The sequence below is a fragment of the Corvus kubaryi genome, unplaced genomic scaffold (genome assembly GCF_017639235.1).
Source record: "Corvus kubaryi isolate FWS band 111438036 unplaced genomic scaffold, C.kubaryi_AGA036_p1.0 71, whole genome shotgun sequence".
NCBI classification, from domain to species: domain Eukaryota; kingdom Metazoa; phylum Chordata; class Aves; order Passeriformes; family Corvidae; genus Corvus; species Corvus kubaryi.
The window spans coordinates 17,483,542-17,503,784 of NW_024582059.1; the positions used below are offsets into that span (position 1 = coordinate 17,483,542).

The following is a 20,243-nucleotide window of genomic DNA, read 5'->3' on the forward strand; positions in this document are numbered from 1 at the left end:
CAACTCAAGCCCTTGCCTCGAGTCGGCAGGAAAAGAAAAAGGGAGACAAATCTTTGCGGGGCTGCAAGTGCCGCCCTCTCGCCCCCAGCGCCCACATCCCCCATCCCGACCCGTGTGTCGGTACGGGAAGGGCGCGGGGAGCGCTGCCCCAGCCCCTCTGCCCGCAGAGCGGAGCGGGGGCCGGGCCGCGCTCCGCCCGCAGCGGCGCCCCGCGGGCAGGGGCAGGAGCCGCCCCGGTGAACTCCCGGTGACCGAGCCCGGCTCCGGCATCGGCGGCTCAGCTCTCGCCCTGCCCTGAGCTCGGCGTGCAGGGGCTGCAGGCACACTCCGAGCAGATGTGTCGGGGACAGATAAATGACCCCTCCATCCACCCCGCTCTCTCCTAAAACCAGCCCTGGGGCCATGCAGGGGCACGGTATTTTTAGGTCCCTTCCCCTCCTCTCCGCCTCCCTCTCAATAGCTGCCGAGCGCTGAATACAAGGAGAGGGGGAGAGGGAGCGGGAGAAAAGTTAACTGTTTTGCAAAGAGGGGAGAAAACAGGCAGCGAGGGGGGAGGGAGCGATCAGGAGCAGGGCAGGGTGAGCCGTGTCAGGGGATGTGTGTGTGTGCGAGCGCAAGGGGTGCCCGCGGGCGGAGGATCGGATGCACTTTAGCCCTGTGCTCTGCTGCTCTCGTCTGGGGCAGCGCCGCCGAAGCCTGAGTCTCGCCTGGCTCGCCTGACCCTTCATTTCACTGCGGCCAGGAGGAGCCCGGAGCCCGCCGCCGCCTCCTCTCCCTGCTCTGCAGGGACCTCGCCTGCCACGGTCTGCCTCCCCGCCGCCCCCTCCCACGCCGCCGCCGGCGGCCACAGCCCCCTCCGGGGTGGCCCTGGGGTCGGTGTGGGGTGCCCCGCCGGCCCCCTCCGCGGCCGCTGCCCGCCTACCCCCCGCTCCCGGGCCGCCCAGCCCCGCCGCAACCTTTAGCCGGGGACGGACCTCTCGGCTGGTTCCGCACAAGACGCCAGCAGCCGCTTCCCCTCTCGCCGCCCTCCCCTCCCGTGCTTAGCCCCCCTCCCCACCCGAATAAAACAGACCCCCCTCCCTCCGGCCCCAAAGAGAAACCCACACCGCCCCCCCCCTCCACCCCCCCTTAGCACAAATGCACAATCACGGGCGAGGGGAGGGAGAGGGAGGAAAGGGCGAGAGACGCGAAGAAAGAAGGGGGGAAAGGAGAGAGAGGAAAAATTAAAAGGGCACAAGGCTGTTCATCACCAACATGGCTGCCTTAGCTCAGACCTAAAAGAGGAATAACCCAGGCTGTGTCTTTGTCAGTTTCACCTCTGTAACCCTAAACTAATGCACGAAACGACGGAGGCGGCTGCAGAGGGGAAGGAGACGGGGAGAGGAGGAAGGAGAAAATGGCAAAAAGAGGGGGCACTTACGTGAAGAGAGGCGCTTGGGCTGCTCCTGCTTCCTCCTGGGCATTTTCCCCCTTTTTTCACATTCTCCTCCTTGGTTTAACGGGAGATCAAATAAGACCGGGAGGGGGGGGCACGGACAGGCACAAAGCCGGGGCCCCCGGGGGAGCTGCTAACCGGGGCGGGTTTTCCCTCTTCGCCGGGGGAAAGGGGGCTTGAAGCCGGTTTTCTCGGAGCCACCGCGAAGGGCTCCCTCTCCCCTCTCTCTTTCTTTTCCTCTCCCCCCCCCCCCCCCCCCCCCCCCCCCCCCGCACCCCCGCCGTGCACCTGGCTTGTCCCCGGTCGCAGTATCCCTCAGCGGCCGGGGATGTGTTCCCGGCGGGCGGGCGGGCGCCGGGCGCCGTGCCGGGGCGAGGGCTGGCGCGGCGGTGCCGAGGGCTGCGCCCCGCGCTCCTCCCGGCCCCTAACTAACACTAACGCCGGGATCAAAGGGCAGCGGCGGCGGCGGCGCTCCCGGCGCGCCCGCGGGCGGGCAGGGACACCGCACACACCCCCGCACAGCCCCGGCGGGCGGGCACACGCACAGACACACGCACAGACACGCGCGCCCCGCCGGAGCACAGGGGACGGTGCCCCCGCTCCCCGCGGGCTCCGGGCGCGGCGCTGCGCGGCAGCGGAGGATGCGCTGCCCCGGTCCTGCACCCGCTGCTAATCTGCTCTTAAAAAAAAAAAAAAATATATATATATATATACACACACACACACACATATATATATATAGAAATTCTAAAAATTTTAAAAAAACAAAACAAAAAAAGGTGTGTGTTTGAATTTGTGGGTCTCGACCATTCGCACTGTAATCCCCTCGTTTGTGGTGGGAAGGAAAATAATAATATCAACCCTTTTTTTTGTTGTTTTTTTTAATTAAGGCGTTTTGTCTTCCTGTGTTAGAAAACAAAAATTAATTGTGGTGGTGCAAAGCGGACCCCATAGAATTTCTTGGATGGGGTCAGCTATCCCTTCACAAAGCACAGGGGCCGAAGGGGCTTTCTACAGCCGAACTTCAGTGTGGGAGGGAGAGGCTGCTTTATACACAGCTCTCTCCAGGCCAAAACAAGCACCCAAAATAAGCCAGAAAGAAAGGTGGGCAAGTTGGTATTCTGACAATTTCTAGTGCAAGTTTTAAAATGTGGAAAGAATACAGGCAGCATGAAAATCACAACTCCCTGAGAGTGTGTGTGTGTGTGTGTGTGTGTGTGTGGAGGGGGGAGGAAATCAAGATTAGGTCACCCCTAATGGTTGATTTAACTGCTACATGATACTTCTACAGTGCATAAAGCAATCTGGACTTCTGAAATTTACTTTTTTTTTTTTCCCCTGCTGTAATGCAGGTATATGAAGCTTTATCCTGAAGTAATTCCAGTGTGCATTATGAAGCCAGGATAGCAGCTTTCATTAACTGATACATACTCTCATTACTTCACAAATCACACATCTTTCTTCAAAGACAGACATGAAGGTGGGGAAAAAAAAATAGAAGAGCGATTGGGTCTCACTAAAGCACAAAAGGTACTCCGTGAAAGAGAAGTGCTCTCTTTGTGACTTACAGTCATTTGGATAAAAGTTCACACAGAGGTTGTTAATGATTTAAACTCCAAAACCTGTTACTACAATTGAAGTAAAATTATTTGAAGCATGGTTGTTTCATATAGCTCTCTTTGTGTAAGAAAACTTTGAACTTAGCAGAATACATAATCAAAATCGTGAGTCAGATGTTGCAAAAATAAAAATATGCATTATTCTAGCAGGTATACCTGTTAGAATTTTTTGGCTTTTGACAACCTGACTCATCATCTTATCACATTATTTTTTATCCTAACTTCAATTTTTTAAAAATAAACAGCTGCCTAGGAAAATACAAAACACCAAATCTGCAACCTAAATATTTTAAAACAGTCAGCTTTAACTCTTAATCACCTCAATTTAGAATGGTTTCACATAATCTTATACCCATTTTACAGCCACAATGAGCCTTTCAAAAGGAAAAGAATCTAAATAGGATTTAAAAGATTACATATATGACAATCCCAGGTTCACTAACATGCCTATGTAATTCTGAGTTTTGAAACCACGTGTACAGGGTACACATCTACTGAGACAAAACGGATTCCTCCTTGCTTCAGCTGGTTTATCATTTCATACAATACAGTTAAAATACTTCATTTTCATTGAGAGGTTTATTTATTTTTAATCCAGAGGTAAAACCAAAGTGTATAACTGTCAGTACTGGAGATTTCTGGAGGTAGGGATGAGTCCAAACTGCTGCCTTACACTTACTCATGACCAAGAGTACCAGAGCCAGAATTCCCTCAGAATATTTAGGTCCTGTCTTTTCCCTCAGTTCTCCAGTTTATGTTGGTTTTGAAGATTTCTACAGCGTTAGTAGTGCTAACCAAAAATATCAGAAGCATTCTTCGCTATTGCTCACAAACCTCAATTTCAACACGCCTGGGACTAGCAACAGAACTTCGTTCACTGTAGGAGTTGCAGTGCTAGACCAGATTACTTATTTTTTCAATACATTCTAATGGCAACTGTGCTGAACTAAGCCAGCTTTGTGAGCAGCAACCGAATGATCTGATGACCGAATGTCTGTGCAGGAGGCCACAAAGTGGCCATTTCAGAGAGGGAAAGAGTACTGGCTCTGTGCTATGACCCACCACTGCTGTGGCAGCCCTTCCCTAGGTGCTCTAGGAGAACAGGACACATGAAATACCGTGTTCTTCACTATCACTCTTTCCACCCTCTATTCCTCATGCATTTCTGGCATAAATTAATGTTGACATTGTCAGCATTAATTTACAATGTGCTGTGCGGGTTTTTTTCCCCTCCATCATTTGAAACCCCCTTTAGCGGAGTTGAGGTGGCTGCAGCAAAGAGGCACCATGGGAACACAGCTCTCTGAAAGGGCCATGGGGACTGGCACACAGCAGAGCAGCCTTAAATCTCTCTGAGGGTGACCTTGGCTTCCACAGACATCCTAACAGTTTTCCTAGGAGTTTAGTGGGCCAAGCCTTAAGCGTGTTCTGCAGTGAAAGAAATCCCAATGCTCGAATGAATTATCAGGGAGAAACTTCATACACTTTAGCTTTGAACAGTTTCTAACCCCACACCTGGAAATACTCTTTGGGAATAACTTGGTTCTTCAGCTCTATCCTGGCTAAGTGCATTACTTCAGATATTGTCCTTGTCAATAGATAGTATCCAGCCTTCCCACTGAAACCATAGGCACAGCAGTCCTCACTTCCACTATTTTACACATTGATTTAAGGGAGGTTACTAAGGGCATAACACCATCTAAAAAATAATCTTCCATGTTGTGTTTGGTGGTATAGCACAAAAAAAAAGAATTAAGTCAGCTGACCACACTTTTGAACATTTTTTTGTCCAAACACAAGAAAATAGTTTCAAGTCTTCCACAGATAACATAATATAAATAATGCATTGCTTCTGCAGGTCCTGCTATTAATAAGTAATGATTGTATGGCACCTTCCAAACATCAAACCTAGTTACACATATGAATTAAGTTCAGCTCCAGAAACCACTTTCGAACAAAGTAAATATTTTGTTCGCTTACACATGAGAAAAATGAAACGAATTGAGTAAATAAGGTTTTAAACAGTAATAAATGATGTAACATTCCTAAAACCTTTGCAGGGTATCTAGCATCCAAACCGTCTTTATGCAATGTACCAAATACTTGAAAAGGTTGCTAAACAGAAATTTAAAAATTACCTGGCATCCTTGCTTTATTCTTTGAAACTTTAAAGAGTCCTGTTCCCAGGGTCAGATTTTTTTAAAGAAGTGTACTGAGTGGAAAAATAAGACCATTTTAACCAGTTCCTGGGCCCTCTCAAACCAAACTATGGCCACTTCTGCTTTAAGTACAGCCTACCAAAATGGTGGCCAGGTCAGTTGTGTGTGTCCCTGAGCATGCAGAGGAGAGTTATTCAGGCTGCATAGGCTCTTTCTAAAGTTACTCCTATCTTTGGATTAATCTTCTGTTGACCGTAGGCAAATACCTTCTATAGCCTCTGTATCTTCAATATGTAAGATGAGGCCCACCAATTTTAAATTGAAATTAACATCTCTCTCACATGTGTTGGCCATTACCTGTAACAGCATAAACTCCTCTAGTTTTAATTTATGCCAATATTTCCATGCTCAGCAGTAACTACGAATCAGTCCTTCAAACAACACTTGATTACAAACTTCTCTTTGCTCCTAAGCATTTGAAAGGCAAACACAATGGGATGAACAAGTCCATAGGACAACAGCTCATAGATACCATCATCCATGTTTGCGATTGCTCCATAAACAAATGACATCAAGTAATAGGTTTGTAAGAATAATTAATAATGACAAGTTAGTGACTGGCAAGGCCACCAACCAACCCCACAAAGGTCAATGAGCAATAATCAGAAGCCATTGCTGTCTGATGAGTATCATCCTGGGACAGATAACAATTACCAAGTGGGAGATGCAGTTGCATAACCAGCAGATCCTAAATGACACATAGGCTTTAGCTTTTTTAAAAGACAACCAAATTCTCCTTCTGCAAAGTTTTTAACCTTTCTTAAAATGAAAGGCCCACAGCCACTTCTAGGCAAGAACTCTTGCAGAGAGCATATTGAATCACAAATGTACTTTAAGACCAAGAATTCCACTACAGTCACAAAGCCTCCAAATGGAGAGGCATCAAGGAGGAAGAGTGCAATATGACCTATGCCTCTTTGCTAAAACACAACCGGTTTTTTCAGAATCTTGTCTAAATCCTGGCAAACTAACTAGCCATCATCACTTCATAACAAACTTTAGCACAAGATGCTTCTAGTTGAGGTGCAAATTTAACACATTAATACTTCTTCAGAAAAACCATGGTGTTTATATTTTTCAGCTGTTAGAATAGCACACTACCAAGGAAAGATGATATAGCTTCTAATTTCAATTCAAAAAAAACCCCAACACTGTAAGGCTGGTGGCCTTAAACCCATGTGGATACATAATCCTAGATTTCACAGGCCAGAAATACATTGTCTGTATGTCTGAAGAGGGACCACACATTAATGTCCATATAATTTTGTTGCTACTTAAATACTATAGGATGCTTCTTCAGAGCTACCAAAGAGTTTCACGATTCTTATTTTACCATAACTGCAGTTGGCTTTTCAATTTCATAATTATGTAAAGAATGATATTTTTATATAATTACATATAATCTATTATATATCACCCTTTCACGTCCCTTTAGTGTAAGCCTATTTTTCAAAAAACAAACCCCCCCAAACCAACCAAAAAACAACAACCAACCACTCACTTGACCCTAGGACTATTTGAGTTAGGCCTATAGATACCTGAAATGCAGTATTTCTCCCTCAAGTCTGAGTGAGCAACATCTTACCCAGTACAGATTAAATATAGAAAAAATAAATTAATATTTTACAACATAAAACACTAAGCAATTTCTGAGCTGATGAAAAGAATTTGTTTAGTCAATTGAGGACTGGAACACTTAGCTCAGGGCTACTGCAGTTACAAATGTGGAAATAAAGAAGGATAATTATCTGCTCCAATCCTGATCTTTTTGCATAATTTTACATTGTACATTTAAGTACATTGAAATCTATAACTTTACCCCACCCTAAGAATGGTCTAAGGTAAATCAGAGTGAGACCCAGACAATTCTCTCTCTCATTTTGCTTCTGCTTAATAGTTTGCTGGTGGCTGGTTAACTGAAGATTTAGGCACAGCCTTAGTATCAAACACCTGCCATGGTTTTAAGGCCTTACCCCCTCCTAGAAAAACCACCCCCCAAACTGGCAAAACAGAATGTATTTGGCCTCCTGTCTACTTCAGAGAAGTCTTGCAGCTTCGTTAAGTAGCAAGGCAACAGCATTTTAAGCCACAGCTGTTTGCTAAATGGAAGTGTGTCCAAGTTTTTAAACACCTTGTTACATTTACATTGAAAGGCAGCGTCTCTGCTGCACCAGCAAGGTGGCGAATTCCTCAGGGAAATCAATTCTGGTTTCTCAATCAACTAGCTAGTTTTCTATTGTTAAATCACTAGAGTAATACTGAGACTGCACTGGACCATGAGAGCTGACAAGACCCCAAGGAGCTCCGCTACCATCTAGGACCGTGCATTCACCAAACTCATCTTTCACACACAGCACCTTATCAGAGACACAGCAGGAGGAAAGCAGGCACAGAGGGGCATGTCAGTGGTACTGATGCCAACCAGGCCCTCTTTGGAATATCTGAACAGCTTAAAGAAGGGTGAGATAGAAGGGCATTTGGGAGACAAGAAAATATGGTGGTGCTGAGATTTTACATTCCCAAGGAAAAGAAATCCATTAGGATAAGGGAGGGAAGGACCATGTGGAGGATCAAGCTTGTAGTAGAATTCATCTGCCTGGTGTGATGAATTCCACAGAGAATTCAGCTATGCTTGACCATACTGCACGTTCTCAGTAATCAGCCCTCACCTACTGGCAGGCAGAAGGGTTTGGGCTGCAAGTCAGCCTGCTGAGCATGAAGTCATGCAGCCTGTAGGAAATTTCTCCTTGCATTGGCACTTCCCCATCGGGCTGTACAACACACAGGAAAAGGTAATTTGTCTTTTGAGATATTAGGAATAAAGACTAGCTTCCTCAACCCCTGCAAACACTGATGGAAATACTGTTTCTAGTGCCTACTTTTCAGCAACTCTAAGGCCACCCACTGTTTTCAAGTAAGATGCAAATTATTTGTCCAAAAGAAATAGAGTAATAATAGTGAAAAATCCCACAGAGTGGCACTAAACTTCATGAATAGGAAAAAAGGAGAAGTGGTAATACCTGGAGGGAAGCAGCTTTCATTTCCACATAAAAAAGATAGGGATTGCATCCTCAACAAGTTTGCAAATGATATAAAACTGGAAGGAGTGGCTGATAACACCAGATGGTTGCCACCTTTCAGAAGTACTACCTCTACAGAAGTGGGCAGAGGAATGTCCCGAAGTTCAAAAGAGGAAATGCAGTGTAACAAGGAATAGCCCTGGGCACCAGCATATCCTTGGCATCAACCAGCTGGAAAGCAGCTTTTCCAAGAAGGACCTTGGGATCCTGGTAAACAAGAAGGTGGCCACAAGCCAGCAATGCACCCTTGTAGCCAAGAAGGGCACCAGGAGGAAGACAGTTGCCAGCAGGCTGAGGGAAGTGATCCTGCACCTCTACTCGGTGCTGGTGAGGCTGCACCTGGAATGCTGCATCTCATTCAGGGCTCTCTGGCACAAGAAAGATCTGGACGTACTGGAGCGAGTCCAGTACAGGGCCACAAAGATGATTAAGGGACCGGAGCATCTACTGTATGAGGAGAGGCTGAAAAGCTGAGACTGTCTGGCCTGGAGAAGGGAAGGTTTGGGGGGATCTCATCCATTTGTACAAATGTCTGATGGATGGGAAAGAGGTTGAAGGAGGCAGACTCTTATCAGCAGTGTCCATCACCAGGATAAGAGGAAAGGGGCACAAAACGAAAAAAAAAAAAAAGCAAAAGCAAAACCAAAGCAACATCCCCAAACCAATCAAACAACACAACACCAATATTCCATCTGAACACAACAACATGATTTTTATTGGTTTTTTACCATTAGGAGAGTCAAACACTTGGCACAGGTTGACCAGAGAGGTTGCCTGAACACCTTAGCTTACCCTGTTTGAGCACTGAGGCTGGATTAGATGATCTTAAGAGGACTCTCCCAATATAAGTGAAAGTGTTGTAATGTGAGCATTTACTGTTCCCTAAACATGGTATTCACATCTGATTTTATGGAAGCAGTTTACAGAACACAAATATTCCACTAGGCTTTTTTAGCTACCAGGACTCTTCATGAAAACCACTCTTATGATATCCAGAACTCTTTAATGTCCAAATACTTATTCTTAGAATTGTTACTGGTTTATGAGCTACTTAATGGAAAACATTAATTAATCATTCCAAAACCATGGTTGGTGTTCTACTCCCTCACTCTTCTTCCCTCAGTATGGCTCCTACCCTGAAGATTATATAAAACATTACATAAATGAACTTATAACTACAGAGCAGGTAGAAGAGTGACTGTATTTTTAATCCCTCTAAAATGCAAGCACTGAAAGTTGGCTGCCTTTTTCTTAGACGTTTGCAAGGCATCATTACCTCCATGTTTCAGTTGGGGACATGCACTCTGCCTGTGGTAGTTCACCAACAAAGCTAGATGTAGAATTTTAAGGCTGCGGTTCCCAGCAAACCATTATCATCAACACATCCCTGACATGTAGGTGCTGTGGCCACAGGATTTAATTGCTTTTCTCGCTAACCTGCGGCCATACTTCCTTAGTGCTATGCTCTCTTTCACCAGTAAGCACACAAATTTACCCATATAATCCCCTCATATGTGTTGGCTGCTTGCTCTAAAGGTGCCCAGGTCATGGAAGTAAAATTCATGAGGTACCCATATAATTTGACTATTTATTACTCTTATTCTCATTGAGCTTTTGGGAGGGATAGACACTGCTGCGCACTGAGAAACACCGGGGGACTTCAGCAGTGTCACTCAAGACCTAAGGGGCTCAACGCTGCAAGGAGGTCGTGGTGGCTCTTGGCAGCGAGTGGCGTGCTCCTGCCTGCAGATGGAGTCACGGTCCCAGGGAACACGCTCTCACGCACTTCTTTTCCCCCAGCTGGAGCAACAAACAAATGAAGGAGTTGTGGGGCACGGGGGTTGCCCCTCTGTGTGTTTCCCTCCTCAAAAAGCAACTGTACGAATGAAGAATCGAGGGTCTGAAAATGGAAGAATACACGGATTTACTCAAATACTTTCTAGTCTATCTCTTTGTGTATCTCTTTGTCCCCCTCCCAACAAAAAATTTCCACATTTTTTGTATTAAAGAAGAAAGAGGGGAAGAGAGAAGATGAAATGTTCTTAAAGGGAGGAGTACTTTTTCCATATTTCCTACATGGAGGATGTTGCACAAGCCAGAATCAATAGAAGCAGGTAGGAGCCTGAACAGGAAATATCCCCTGCCTAGCCAGAGAAGGTACAGATCTCCCACTTAGTCTTGTGAAGGTCATCAAGCAGAGGATAAAAGGGAAAAATCAAGGTGAATGACTTTTAGAGAAGAGGTCCAGCAAGGCCATAGACTTGTGCAAGATTCAAGATGTTATTGTTGGGTTTTCTTGGAAATCTTAATGAAAGTTTGGAGGGTTTAGTCATTCTAATATGTTGAATGGCAGCTTATAAAACAATGAGTAAGCCTTCTTGGTCTCAACCATTAAGCTAGGTGGACTCTCCCCCAACATGCCAGGAACAGTGTCCATCAGAAACAAAATATTTTGGTTGCCTTGTGAACCCTACAAGAGCTGGATCATGTCAACTCAGAAGGGAAACACTGTGATGCTTTCATTTACATGGGGGAAAAAAGCAAAATCGGGGGCTTTAAAATCATCTTCTGAGTAGCAAAACAATTAGGAAGTGGGCCAAAAAGATACTCAAGAGCAGCTTTCCAAGAGAAAACAGCATTGGAGAGGGTACCACAATGGAGCTGAGATTAGGAAGAAAGTGTGGAACACCTTTCTGGTCTTCTAGTGTAAAAAAAGAAAACATCTGCACAGTGGAGTAGAGAAACTCTCCTGTCCAGGGTTTACCAGGCTTATATGATTCATACAACCCTCCAGTCCCCACAGCTGTGATACTATGTCAGACTTCTCTCCCTTCCATAGCTCTTAACCAACTTATTAAAAATGTTGAGAACGCATAACACTCTTCACTGGAGAATATAAAAGTACGAAGACTGTCCCCCTCCACTGCTGACATTGTTGGAGAACTTCACAACACGTGGGCTTTTACCAAAGGTCCTGCTCTATGCACTCAGTGCCTCTGAGTTACCATAAAATAACTAAGTCCAAAAAGTTACTGGGAGCTAGATACTCCAGGGTTCAAAAATAAGAAACAACAAAAAAAACTAAACTAAAACATCACCCAAACCCCACCCAAATGAAGCTAAAAAGATGAAGATATTTTAGGTTGCAAGGAAAGTCTGAAGACTTCTGGCTTGACAGCTCAAATGTTTTATCTGGCTGAAATCGTCACACCACCATATAATAAGAGAGAATACCTAATTTATGCACATTTTAAGCTTAGGGTCCCTCTCTCTTCCCCAAGTTACCTCTGAACTACTGCCTCACCCAGTTCTTCACATCTCCCTGTTTCTCCCATTTTATCTTTACAACTGAGGCACATCCCTCCCCTTCACCCTAGCCCAGAACATTGTTCTAACCTCCCTGAACATCTAAGCTTTATATTCTTCCTCTGATTGACCATCCTATCCAATTCAAAACTCCTAGTTTAATTTGTTACTAAAAGTCAATCATTCTTACCAAAATCTTTCCCACCTCCAAACTGCCATGCCTTCAGCAACTTCCTGTATTATAAAGATGTCCTGGGGTGACATTATGAAGCTGCTTTATTCCTTAACCATCCTCTCAATGCCCAAGGACGCTGTGCATGTAAGATGGACCCGGGGGCTGGAGCCACAGCCCGAGGGGGCAGTTGAATGGTTCAGCCCAAGGGCTCCAGGGGCTCCAGAGGGAGTGCGCTGGGAGCTCTGTGCTGCTTTTCTGGGTTTTCTTTGTGTTCCAGCTAGCTGGGAAAAGGTTCTGTTGGGTCTTTTTCTTGCTCTTTTTTCCCTTCCCCTTGCCTCACTGCCTCCCTTCCCTCCTCACTGGTCCAGAGAGCCTGTGGGGGCAGCCCTGGTCAGCCCGCAGGGTGGCCCCAAGCTGATCCAAGCCCACGTGTCTGTTCCCTCTCCAGGAATTTGTTGTATTTTGAGGGGTTTTTTTCCCCTGTTCTACCCTGTTTTGTTTGTGTGCTAATAAACAGTTTGGTTTCTTTTTCCCACTTTCACTTGCTGTGACCCACTTGTCTCATTGGTGGAAGAAAAGGGGAGGCCCTTTTCCCTTTGGAGGAGACACTCCAGAGTGTTTCCTCCTGAAGTTTTGTCTCCAAAACCAAGACACAGATTTTTTTTGACTTTCAGTGTCTTTCAAACCGGTTGACCATACTTTTCAAGCTGACCTTCTCTGACAAATTGCTCCTTTCCAGGCCCTGTTAAAGTCTCCCATTATCTCAGTGACACTGTCTCCAGCAAGGCTTCCCATACTGTGACTGAGTGTCATTCTTTTTAGCTGCTCACTGTACAGCCGAGCTTCAGGTTTTTACTGGCACAGTAAAGCCATCTTATAGACAAAGTGGGAACACATGATTTTGCCATAGGGTTAGGAAAGAAAAAAAAAATTAAAGAAACAGGCCTTTAGAAGCCTGTCTTAAGGGATTGTACCTGCTCAGACCCCAGGCTGAGGCACCTATGCTAGCAGGCACTTGAAAGGGAAGTACTTCTTTCATGGCTCACAGCTCAAAACCAGGCACCTTTTCAGGCCTTGCACACTAGCACTTTAAGACAGGACCTCTACCCAAAATCCTGTTCCCAAAAGGCAGAAAGTCTGCTGAGGAAAAAGGCCGTGCTGATACACAGAGGATGGCAAAGTCACCAATGCAGAAAGGTTAGGTTACAGGCCAATACTTGTTTCCTAGTGATAAGGTTAACAATACTGAAGATAAGAGTGACTTATTTATTGGTGCAGGAATAAAAAAATCCTTCACGAATTAAGTAATTTTTGCATCTCTCTAAGCAAGGACAAGCTCGCCATTCCATCAGCCGGCTGCCTGCTGAGACCGCCCCCGCGCCCCCCCCCCCCCCGCGGGGGGGGGGGGGGTGGGGGGGGGGAGACTGGGACCAGGCAAGCAGAGACAGGGCACCCAGAGCAGTGCCACTCCCTTGGCTCTGCGGGTGCCTTTCCCGAGGTTTGGGGGGAGCGTGTGTCTTTGCCGTTCAGAGCGGAGGGCGGCAGCGGGCTCCCGTCTCTCCCCGCTCCGCTCCCCGCGGGCTGCAGGGAGCGGCCGGCGCGGGGGGAGCCGCGCTCCAGCTGTTCCCGGAGCGCATCCCCGCCCGGCGGTACGAGCCGCCCTGAGTGGGCGCCCCGTGGCCGCTCTGCATCGGGACGGGACGCGGATGCATGAAGGGGCCGAAACCACCTCGCTGTCATACACCAACAGGCAGCGAGTTTAAGGATGCGTTTGCCCCACTCTGTTGCGATATTGGAGCCTACTGAGACAATTCCGGCCCTAACTTAAGCTTTCCTCGCTTCTGTCCTTATCTCCGGTTCCTACAGAGTGACTCTTTACATGCTTTGGATGGAACCACGCTCAGCACAAAGGAAATGCTTTGTTTCCTTTGTATTTAAAAGAAGTGCCGTTAAAAAAAACCCCAAGCCGACCAAGTCCCCCGGAAACACGTGCAACAGTCTGTGGCACTACTGTTTCTGCTCCTCGAAGGTAAATATGCTAAATCACTGAAAATTAGATGATTAAAGCAAAACTTCAGGCAGGCCTTTTGCTACCACACAGTAATGTCAGCTTTTGAATAAAACTAACATAAGAATTAGGGGGTAAAAACACCCAAAAACTCAACAACAAACCAGAAGATTTCATCAATGCCACCTTAGAGCTAACCAAGCTGGTTGGCTGTGTATTTGCATGGCTCAATTTGTGCCTGAGCACGAGCCCAAAGATATTATGTTTAGCAGCCAACTTTTCCCTTTTGCTTAATTAAAACTACATCATAGATAGCAATGTTTTAAAGAAAATGACATAGTGGAATAGCATATCTATCTGCACTTTTAAAGTCTCTCCACATACTCTGATTGTTGGTGAGCCAAAGCTGCTGTCTGTCCTTTGACACCTGCCCATTTCAGAAGCTTTCCCAGTTCAATATCCTACAAGATCTGCTACTTGAGCAGTAGCTTTCACCTGGGCCATTTTTATGTGGGTGTAGCTGTGGAATGGCTCGTTATTAATGCAGAGGATGTGAATACGACTCTGGAGGAGTTATGAATTTCACCCATTAATCTCAAAACAGTCAAATGTGTAAATGCTAACGCTCTTAACCATTCAGCTTCCAAATCAAGCTTTCTGATACTGCAATTTCTATCCCAGACCTTCTTCACAAGGCATTCATGAATGTTCCTACCCACCAGCAACAACTGCTGCAAAAATGCACACACTCTATAGCAGTGTCAGAGAAAGAGGTAAACACAAAAGTTAGGATAAAGATGACTCCAGATGGTATGCAGTTGTGGCTTAATAAGTTGCTGCTCATCAGCTTCCTTAACTGTTCTTGCACACCCTCTTCAACTGTTGTAATGGCAAATACAATGTGTTACACTAAAATACCTTTCTTTCACTTCAAATATGCCAGAGAGGAGAAAAACATGCAGTCAGCTACCTCATTATGCCATTGTAACTCAACAGCCTGTGATAGTCTACACAATCCTAAACCAGAGGGTTTTCAAAGTTCTGAATTGGAGAACATATACTGGAAATAAAGGAGTCGCTCTGCCAATTCATTCTGGATTTAGAAGCCAAGTTTTCAGTTGTTAATACTCACTTGTTTTAGTTCTACCATTTTTGTTATATTTTTTGATGACCATGTACTGAGCATCTAGAAAATTGGTACTTTTACCACTGACCTCAGGTCTGCCCTTTCTACTTGTTCATTTGATTTTAAGTTGGTCATAGCAGTAGCATTGCTGATGCAGTCACATTTAGATGTGAGAGAAAGCATCACATAAGGCACAAACCCAGAAGAAATTGGTTTAAAAAATGGAACTTTTTGTAGTCTCGCCTCTAGGGCAGAATCCAGAATTGTGTTAAGCCACTGAAGTCCCCACATAGCTCATGACTGCAGGTGGCTCAAAACCATAGCTGTGACCCAACCACACACTAAGAAGTTGCCTAGGGCTGGCAGAAAATGGGTATTACTTTTATTAGTTGTTTATGCATTTTCCTCAATAAGCTTCCCCATCCGACAGAGCCAAATTATCAGGTAATACATGCACATTTTCCTTCAAGAAAGAAACTGAGCTTAGCTTACCTGTATCCTGGGGCTCACTAAGCAGATGTCTGCAGTATGAAGGTCTGTGTGTCATCAACCTTTCTTTTAGCTTCTTCCCTTCTCATCTGCTCCTTTGCTTTGGAAGAAAAGAGTAGCAACACTCACTGGTCAAACTGTGTGCTATGTGGTTCAGTCTCAGTTGGAATTCAGAGAACTTTTAACAACGAAAGTTAAGTGTAGGTGCTTCCAGGGCCAAAAAGCAGCTGAGGCTTTTTCCCCTTAATTGCAGTCATAGATGTAGGTAAGGTTTAGGCTGGGGGGAAGGAGGCCAGGTAGGTTTGGGTTTTGGCTTTTTATTTTTTTTTCTTTAAAACTGTTAGACACTAGTCCCTGAACACAGTTTGGGCAAGCAGAAGAGTGTGGACATCCTCCCCACCACCACATCCAACAGCTCAGTTTATTTTTGTAGAAGAGACATAGTAATAAGACTCCCTGGGTATTTGATGGAAATGGGCTGTAAAGGTATAGGAAAAGTGTTAAGGAACTAAAATAACTGAATTTTGCTGTTAGCCTTCAGCTACCTTCCTGTCAGTCTGTCTTAGTCTGCATCTTCTTTCAGGGAAATTCTCCTGGCCACCAGACTCTCTGCCTTTCCACACAAGAGTTTCATTCTGAGGGAAGCCAGGATTAATTCTATCACACTCAGGTGGTAGCCAGGCTGCTAATCCACTGACCAAGACTCACAGGTGTAGCTGATCAAAGTATTATTTTTCCTCCCTTTGTTGGAACACCCCAGCTATTTTTATTTCTTTACTCCCCCCTCCAGGAGTGGGTGCTAGGGAAAACAGAGGATCAAACCCTGATGTTGAAATCCTACCAAGTACCTTTCTGTTCTACAGTATTTTTTTCAAATGAAAACCAGCTTTTCCCCAGACTTCTTAATAGGCATAAATTTAAAATTTGAGTTTCTTTTCAATGGTCCTGATAAAGCCACCAGTTCTGTCAGCTTGTTTTCTAGGCTCATACATCTTTCACTGAAGATCATAGCTCTCTAGAAACCAGCTAGACTGGGGACAGAAGAGATCTATTCTGAAAAAAAGGAAAAAAAATCTCCTCAAGAAGTATCTATAAACAGAAATGGCTGTCACATCAACATGAGATAAGAATACATGTATTTACCACTGACATAACGCCAGCATTTTACAGAAAAATCCTTTGCTACTATAAGTTCTTTTTATAATCAGCTTTTTCTACCATACCTGAGTATGCACCCACAAATAATTTATTCAGTTATTTAGTACACTTAGGTCAGCAAGCAGTGTCTGAGAGCCTTAAGAAGAAAGAACTCACCCTTCATTCATTTGACCAGTCCTTCCATGCCTCCATTGTCATCAGCCAAATCCTACTTTTTAAGTCACACCTTTTAAAGGTAAATAATACAAGGATTTATGAGCCCTGCTTCCCATGCTGAAACACCAAAAAAAACCCCAACCCAGAAGTAAACAGTTCAGCTCTAAGCAGCAGCACAACTGTTGCACATTTGCCATAATTAGTAATTACTTACTGTGATTACCAATTAGTCGTGAATTAGTGAAATCCTGGTCCCAATTCAATCAGTGACAAAATCCTCACTGATCTACTCATAGTTAAGGTCTTGCTCATAGAGGCTGATGATTCCAGCTCTCATGCACGAAAACAAATTGTTCCAAGGTTTGAGCCACTTTACTGCCCCAGCTGCTCTTTCCACCCCTTTGCCAGAAATCAATTTGCCCATAACAGAGTCAGCAGAATTAATCATATACCTTCACCGTAGCCACTTAAGCCACCTTAGCAGTCCAGGTGTTAAGACACTGCCAGGCAAACTCAGCTTCTCCTGATCCAGATGAAAGGGCTGCTGGCCCATTTCTGATGCCCAGGCTGGCCCCCCTCCCCCCCCTTCCCTACTGTTTTCACTTTCTGCATTACTGTTTTCCAGTTCAGATTTGAAATCTTATTGTTTTAAGGTTGGATTTTTTTCTAATTCAAGAACACAAAACTTAGGGTGATACACTAAGCTTCTGCTGGGGACCATGCCAGAGGAACACAAGTAACCTGCCAGAGGTTGAGTGTCACTTCACAGTTCTCTCCTCATAAACCAATTCCACTTCATCGAGCCACTTTGCCATTGACAGAGTTTCAGACATGCAGTAGTGTCAGGTTTTGTTCCAAAACTTTTTGAAATTAGTGGAAGATACAAGGCTTGGGGAGTTTTAAGCAGTAGATAACAAATGCAAATTCTGCTAATCTTCAGTATGATAGAGAGACAGTCACTCAATGTAACCTAGATTTCTAGGTTACCTGCTGTCAAAAGAGAGAGTTAAGCAATTGTTCCCCATGCTGTGGAAGTTAGGATGAATTTCTCTGGGGAAGCCGTGGTCTCTCCATGGACTGCAGAGGGAACTGAAAGACTGGGTCAGCTCAAAACAAATTTGTAGGTTCCTAAACCTAGCTTAAAGGCAAACTCCAGCTTTTAAAAATCAATTATTTATTTAACTAAAAGGAATGCCATTTGGATAAAAGGGATGACATTTAACTAACAGGAATGTTGTGTCCTAAGCCACCATACACAGTGTGACACAGTCCAGTAACATGGCGTGGTTTGATATTCAGTGCCAGTACAGAGTGAGCAAATCAAAGCAATTGCCACCCACCTTGTCCATCATTCCTCCTTTTCTGCACTACACTAGCAAAAGCATTTGTGTAGCACACAGTGAACAAGACTGGAAAACAGATGTTGCTAAAATTAACTCGGGAAAACAAAAACTTGGAGTCACTCACCATTCAGATGGGTTCCCAAAGACCCTACAAACTGCACCTCCAAAGGGGAAAACAAGGGCTGCTTATGACTGAATGGCCATTAGAGCCATGCTGGCTGAGACCACACACTTTGCCTGCAGTTCCCTAGGCTGTTGTACACTATTAAGCATTTCACTCTATTCTCCTTCTCCATGCAGATGCCCATCTCTCAAGAAAAGACTAACACACCCCCTACCTTACTGACTGTTGTGACCCTAAAAACGCATCATGTCATGAGCTGTCAATGTGTATGGTATCTCAGAAGCTCGGTAAGGATGCACACAAGCAGAGCAACAGTGTCAGAAGGCCACCTGCTAAGTCTCTCTCTCTCCATCCCAAATCTGTCCCTTCCAATTGCTTAGCACACAAGGCAAGTTACACAAAGGTCTATTTGCTCACCCGCAGTTTATCAGAATTAGCTGCTGCTGTGTTTGCTAATCACCCTCTGGAAGGCTTTTGTCACAGATCAGACTTCCACAAGAAGCACACTAGGCCCACCACGATCAGGCCCACCACTACAGATTTTCAGGATTGATAAATCCTACTAAAGACTCATTGAAACAACCAGTTTCCTCTGAGAAGTGCAGGGAAGTTTGCAAACATCCTCCTACAGTGACTTGAGCAATTATACTTTCAGGTAAAATATTGAATAGCCTGGCCCTGGAGGTCGGTCCTACTGGGGTTTATGGTTTTTCAGGCCAGATAAAGAGGATGCCTTTTCCCCTCCACCCTGCCAAGACACAATTGGGCAACTTGCAGGTTTCCTGATCTGAATAAATCTGTCACAGATTCTTGCTGAAGGAACTTCTCTTCACTGCAGCTATACTTCCTGGATTGCCCTCCCAGCAGGCTGCTTCCACCTCCGACAGAGATCAGATAGCACAGCCCCACCCATGAGCTCCTAGATTATACCATCCTCCCGTGGGGCAGGAGAAAGATCTGGGTCAGCAGTTTCTAAACTGGAAGGTCACATGTCATCTGAGTGACCTTGGAGGATTAGGAATGTAGCAAGTAGGATGTACTGCATCCATCACACTATATCCCCATTACGGCTTCTGTGAATTCAGTTTGCCACCAGATTAAGTACATTCCTGAAAGTTGCTTTAGCAACCCTCGCTGCAAATTAAAATGATACTTGTCACTAGCAGTGAAGCTGAAGATAACAGAAGAGAAAGTGAAGAGGAAAGAAGAATCCCAGTATTTAAATTCTATAAATACTATACCTGTTCTTTTCTCCCTCATTTGTGTTACTGATTGTTTAGTGCTGGACTATTTGGCAAAAATTCTAGAGTTACCTACATACCTTTCCCTGCTCTGATGAACTGAAACAAGTTGAAGGCCTTAATTTTCTCCTCTGCAACATTCTTTATACTTTGGTGTAAAGCATATTTAGAGGAAATGTAAATAAGCTAATCAATACGTTATACCTCAGTTAAATTACCACAAGCAAAATGTGGTTCTGATTGTCTTTCTCTTTGGAAACCCAATTAGTGAGGAAGCTTGGACCCAATTAGTGAGGGAGTTAAGGCAGAGGGGAAAAAGATCTGAGTTTTGAGTGTTTTTTATATTATCGGCTCACATTTTTTCCCCTTCTTTACAGTAAAAGTTTAAAAAATAGAATCTAGAACTTGGGGTTTTTTTGCCACAATCTCTGGATGATGCTTTGAAATGTTTAATTAACATGCTACACAAAACCCTGTAAATGAGACTGACTTCACCTGTTTTTCAGTGGCTAAAGTAATGAAAAAAATGTAACGGTAAAGAAAATGAAGGTTGATATTAAAGAGGCCTACAGTTAATGACAGGCTGAAGTAATTCAACTGTCATGTAATCAAAAATATTTGAGAATGGACAATAATTAAAGTCAGGCAAAGGATGAAGCCCAGATTATTATAATGAGATATAGTGTGTTCTTCAGGCTATTTGGAGGTTAATGTTACTTGGTTTCATGTGGTTACGGGTAAGTAAGTACTGTACTACCATACAG

At 44.8% G+C, this 20,243-nt stretch overlaps 1 protein-coding gene across 4 annotated transcripts in view; it reads right to left on the minus strand.

Annotated features, from left to right (window-relative positions):
- ZNF827 (zinc finger protein 827) overlaps window positions 1-1,672 on the minus strand; it is a 100,743-nt gene extending 99,071 nt beyond the window's left edge. For all 4 annotated transcript variants that reach the window (XR_006019872.1, XM_042049627.1, XM_042049626.1 and 1 more), the window contains exon 1: window positions 1,421-1,672. Coding sequence is in view for 3 of the 4 variants with exons in the window: in XM_042049627.1 (XP_041905561.1) it covers window positions 1,421-1,463 (43 nt within the window). In the remaining variant the exon portion in view is untranslated. The remainder of the gene's footprint in view (window positions 1-1,420) is intronic.
- Between the last annotated feature and the right edge of the window lie 18,571 nt (window positions 1,673-20,243).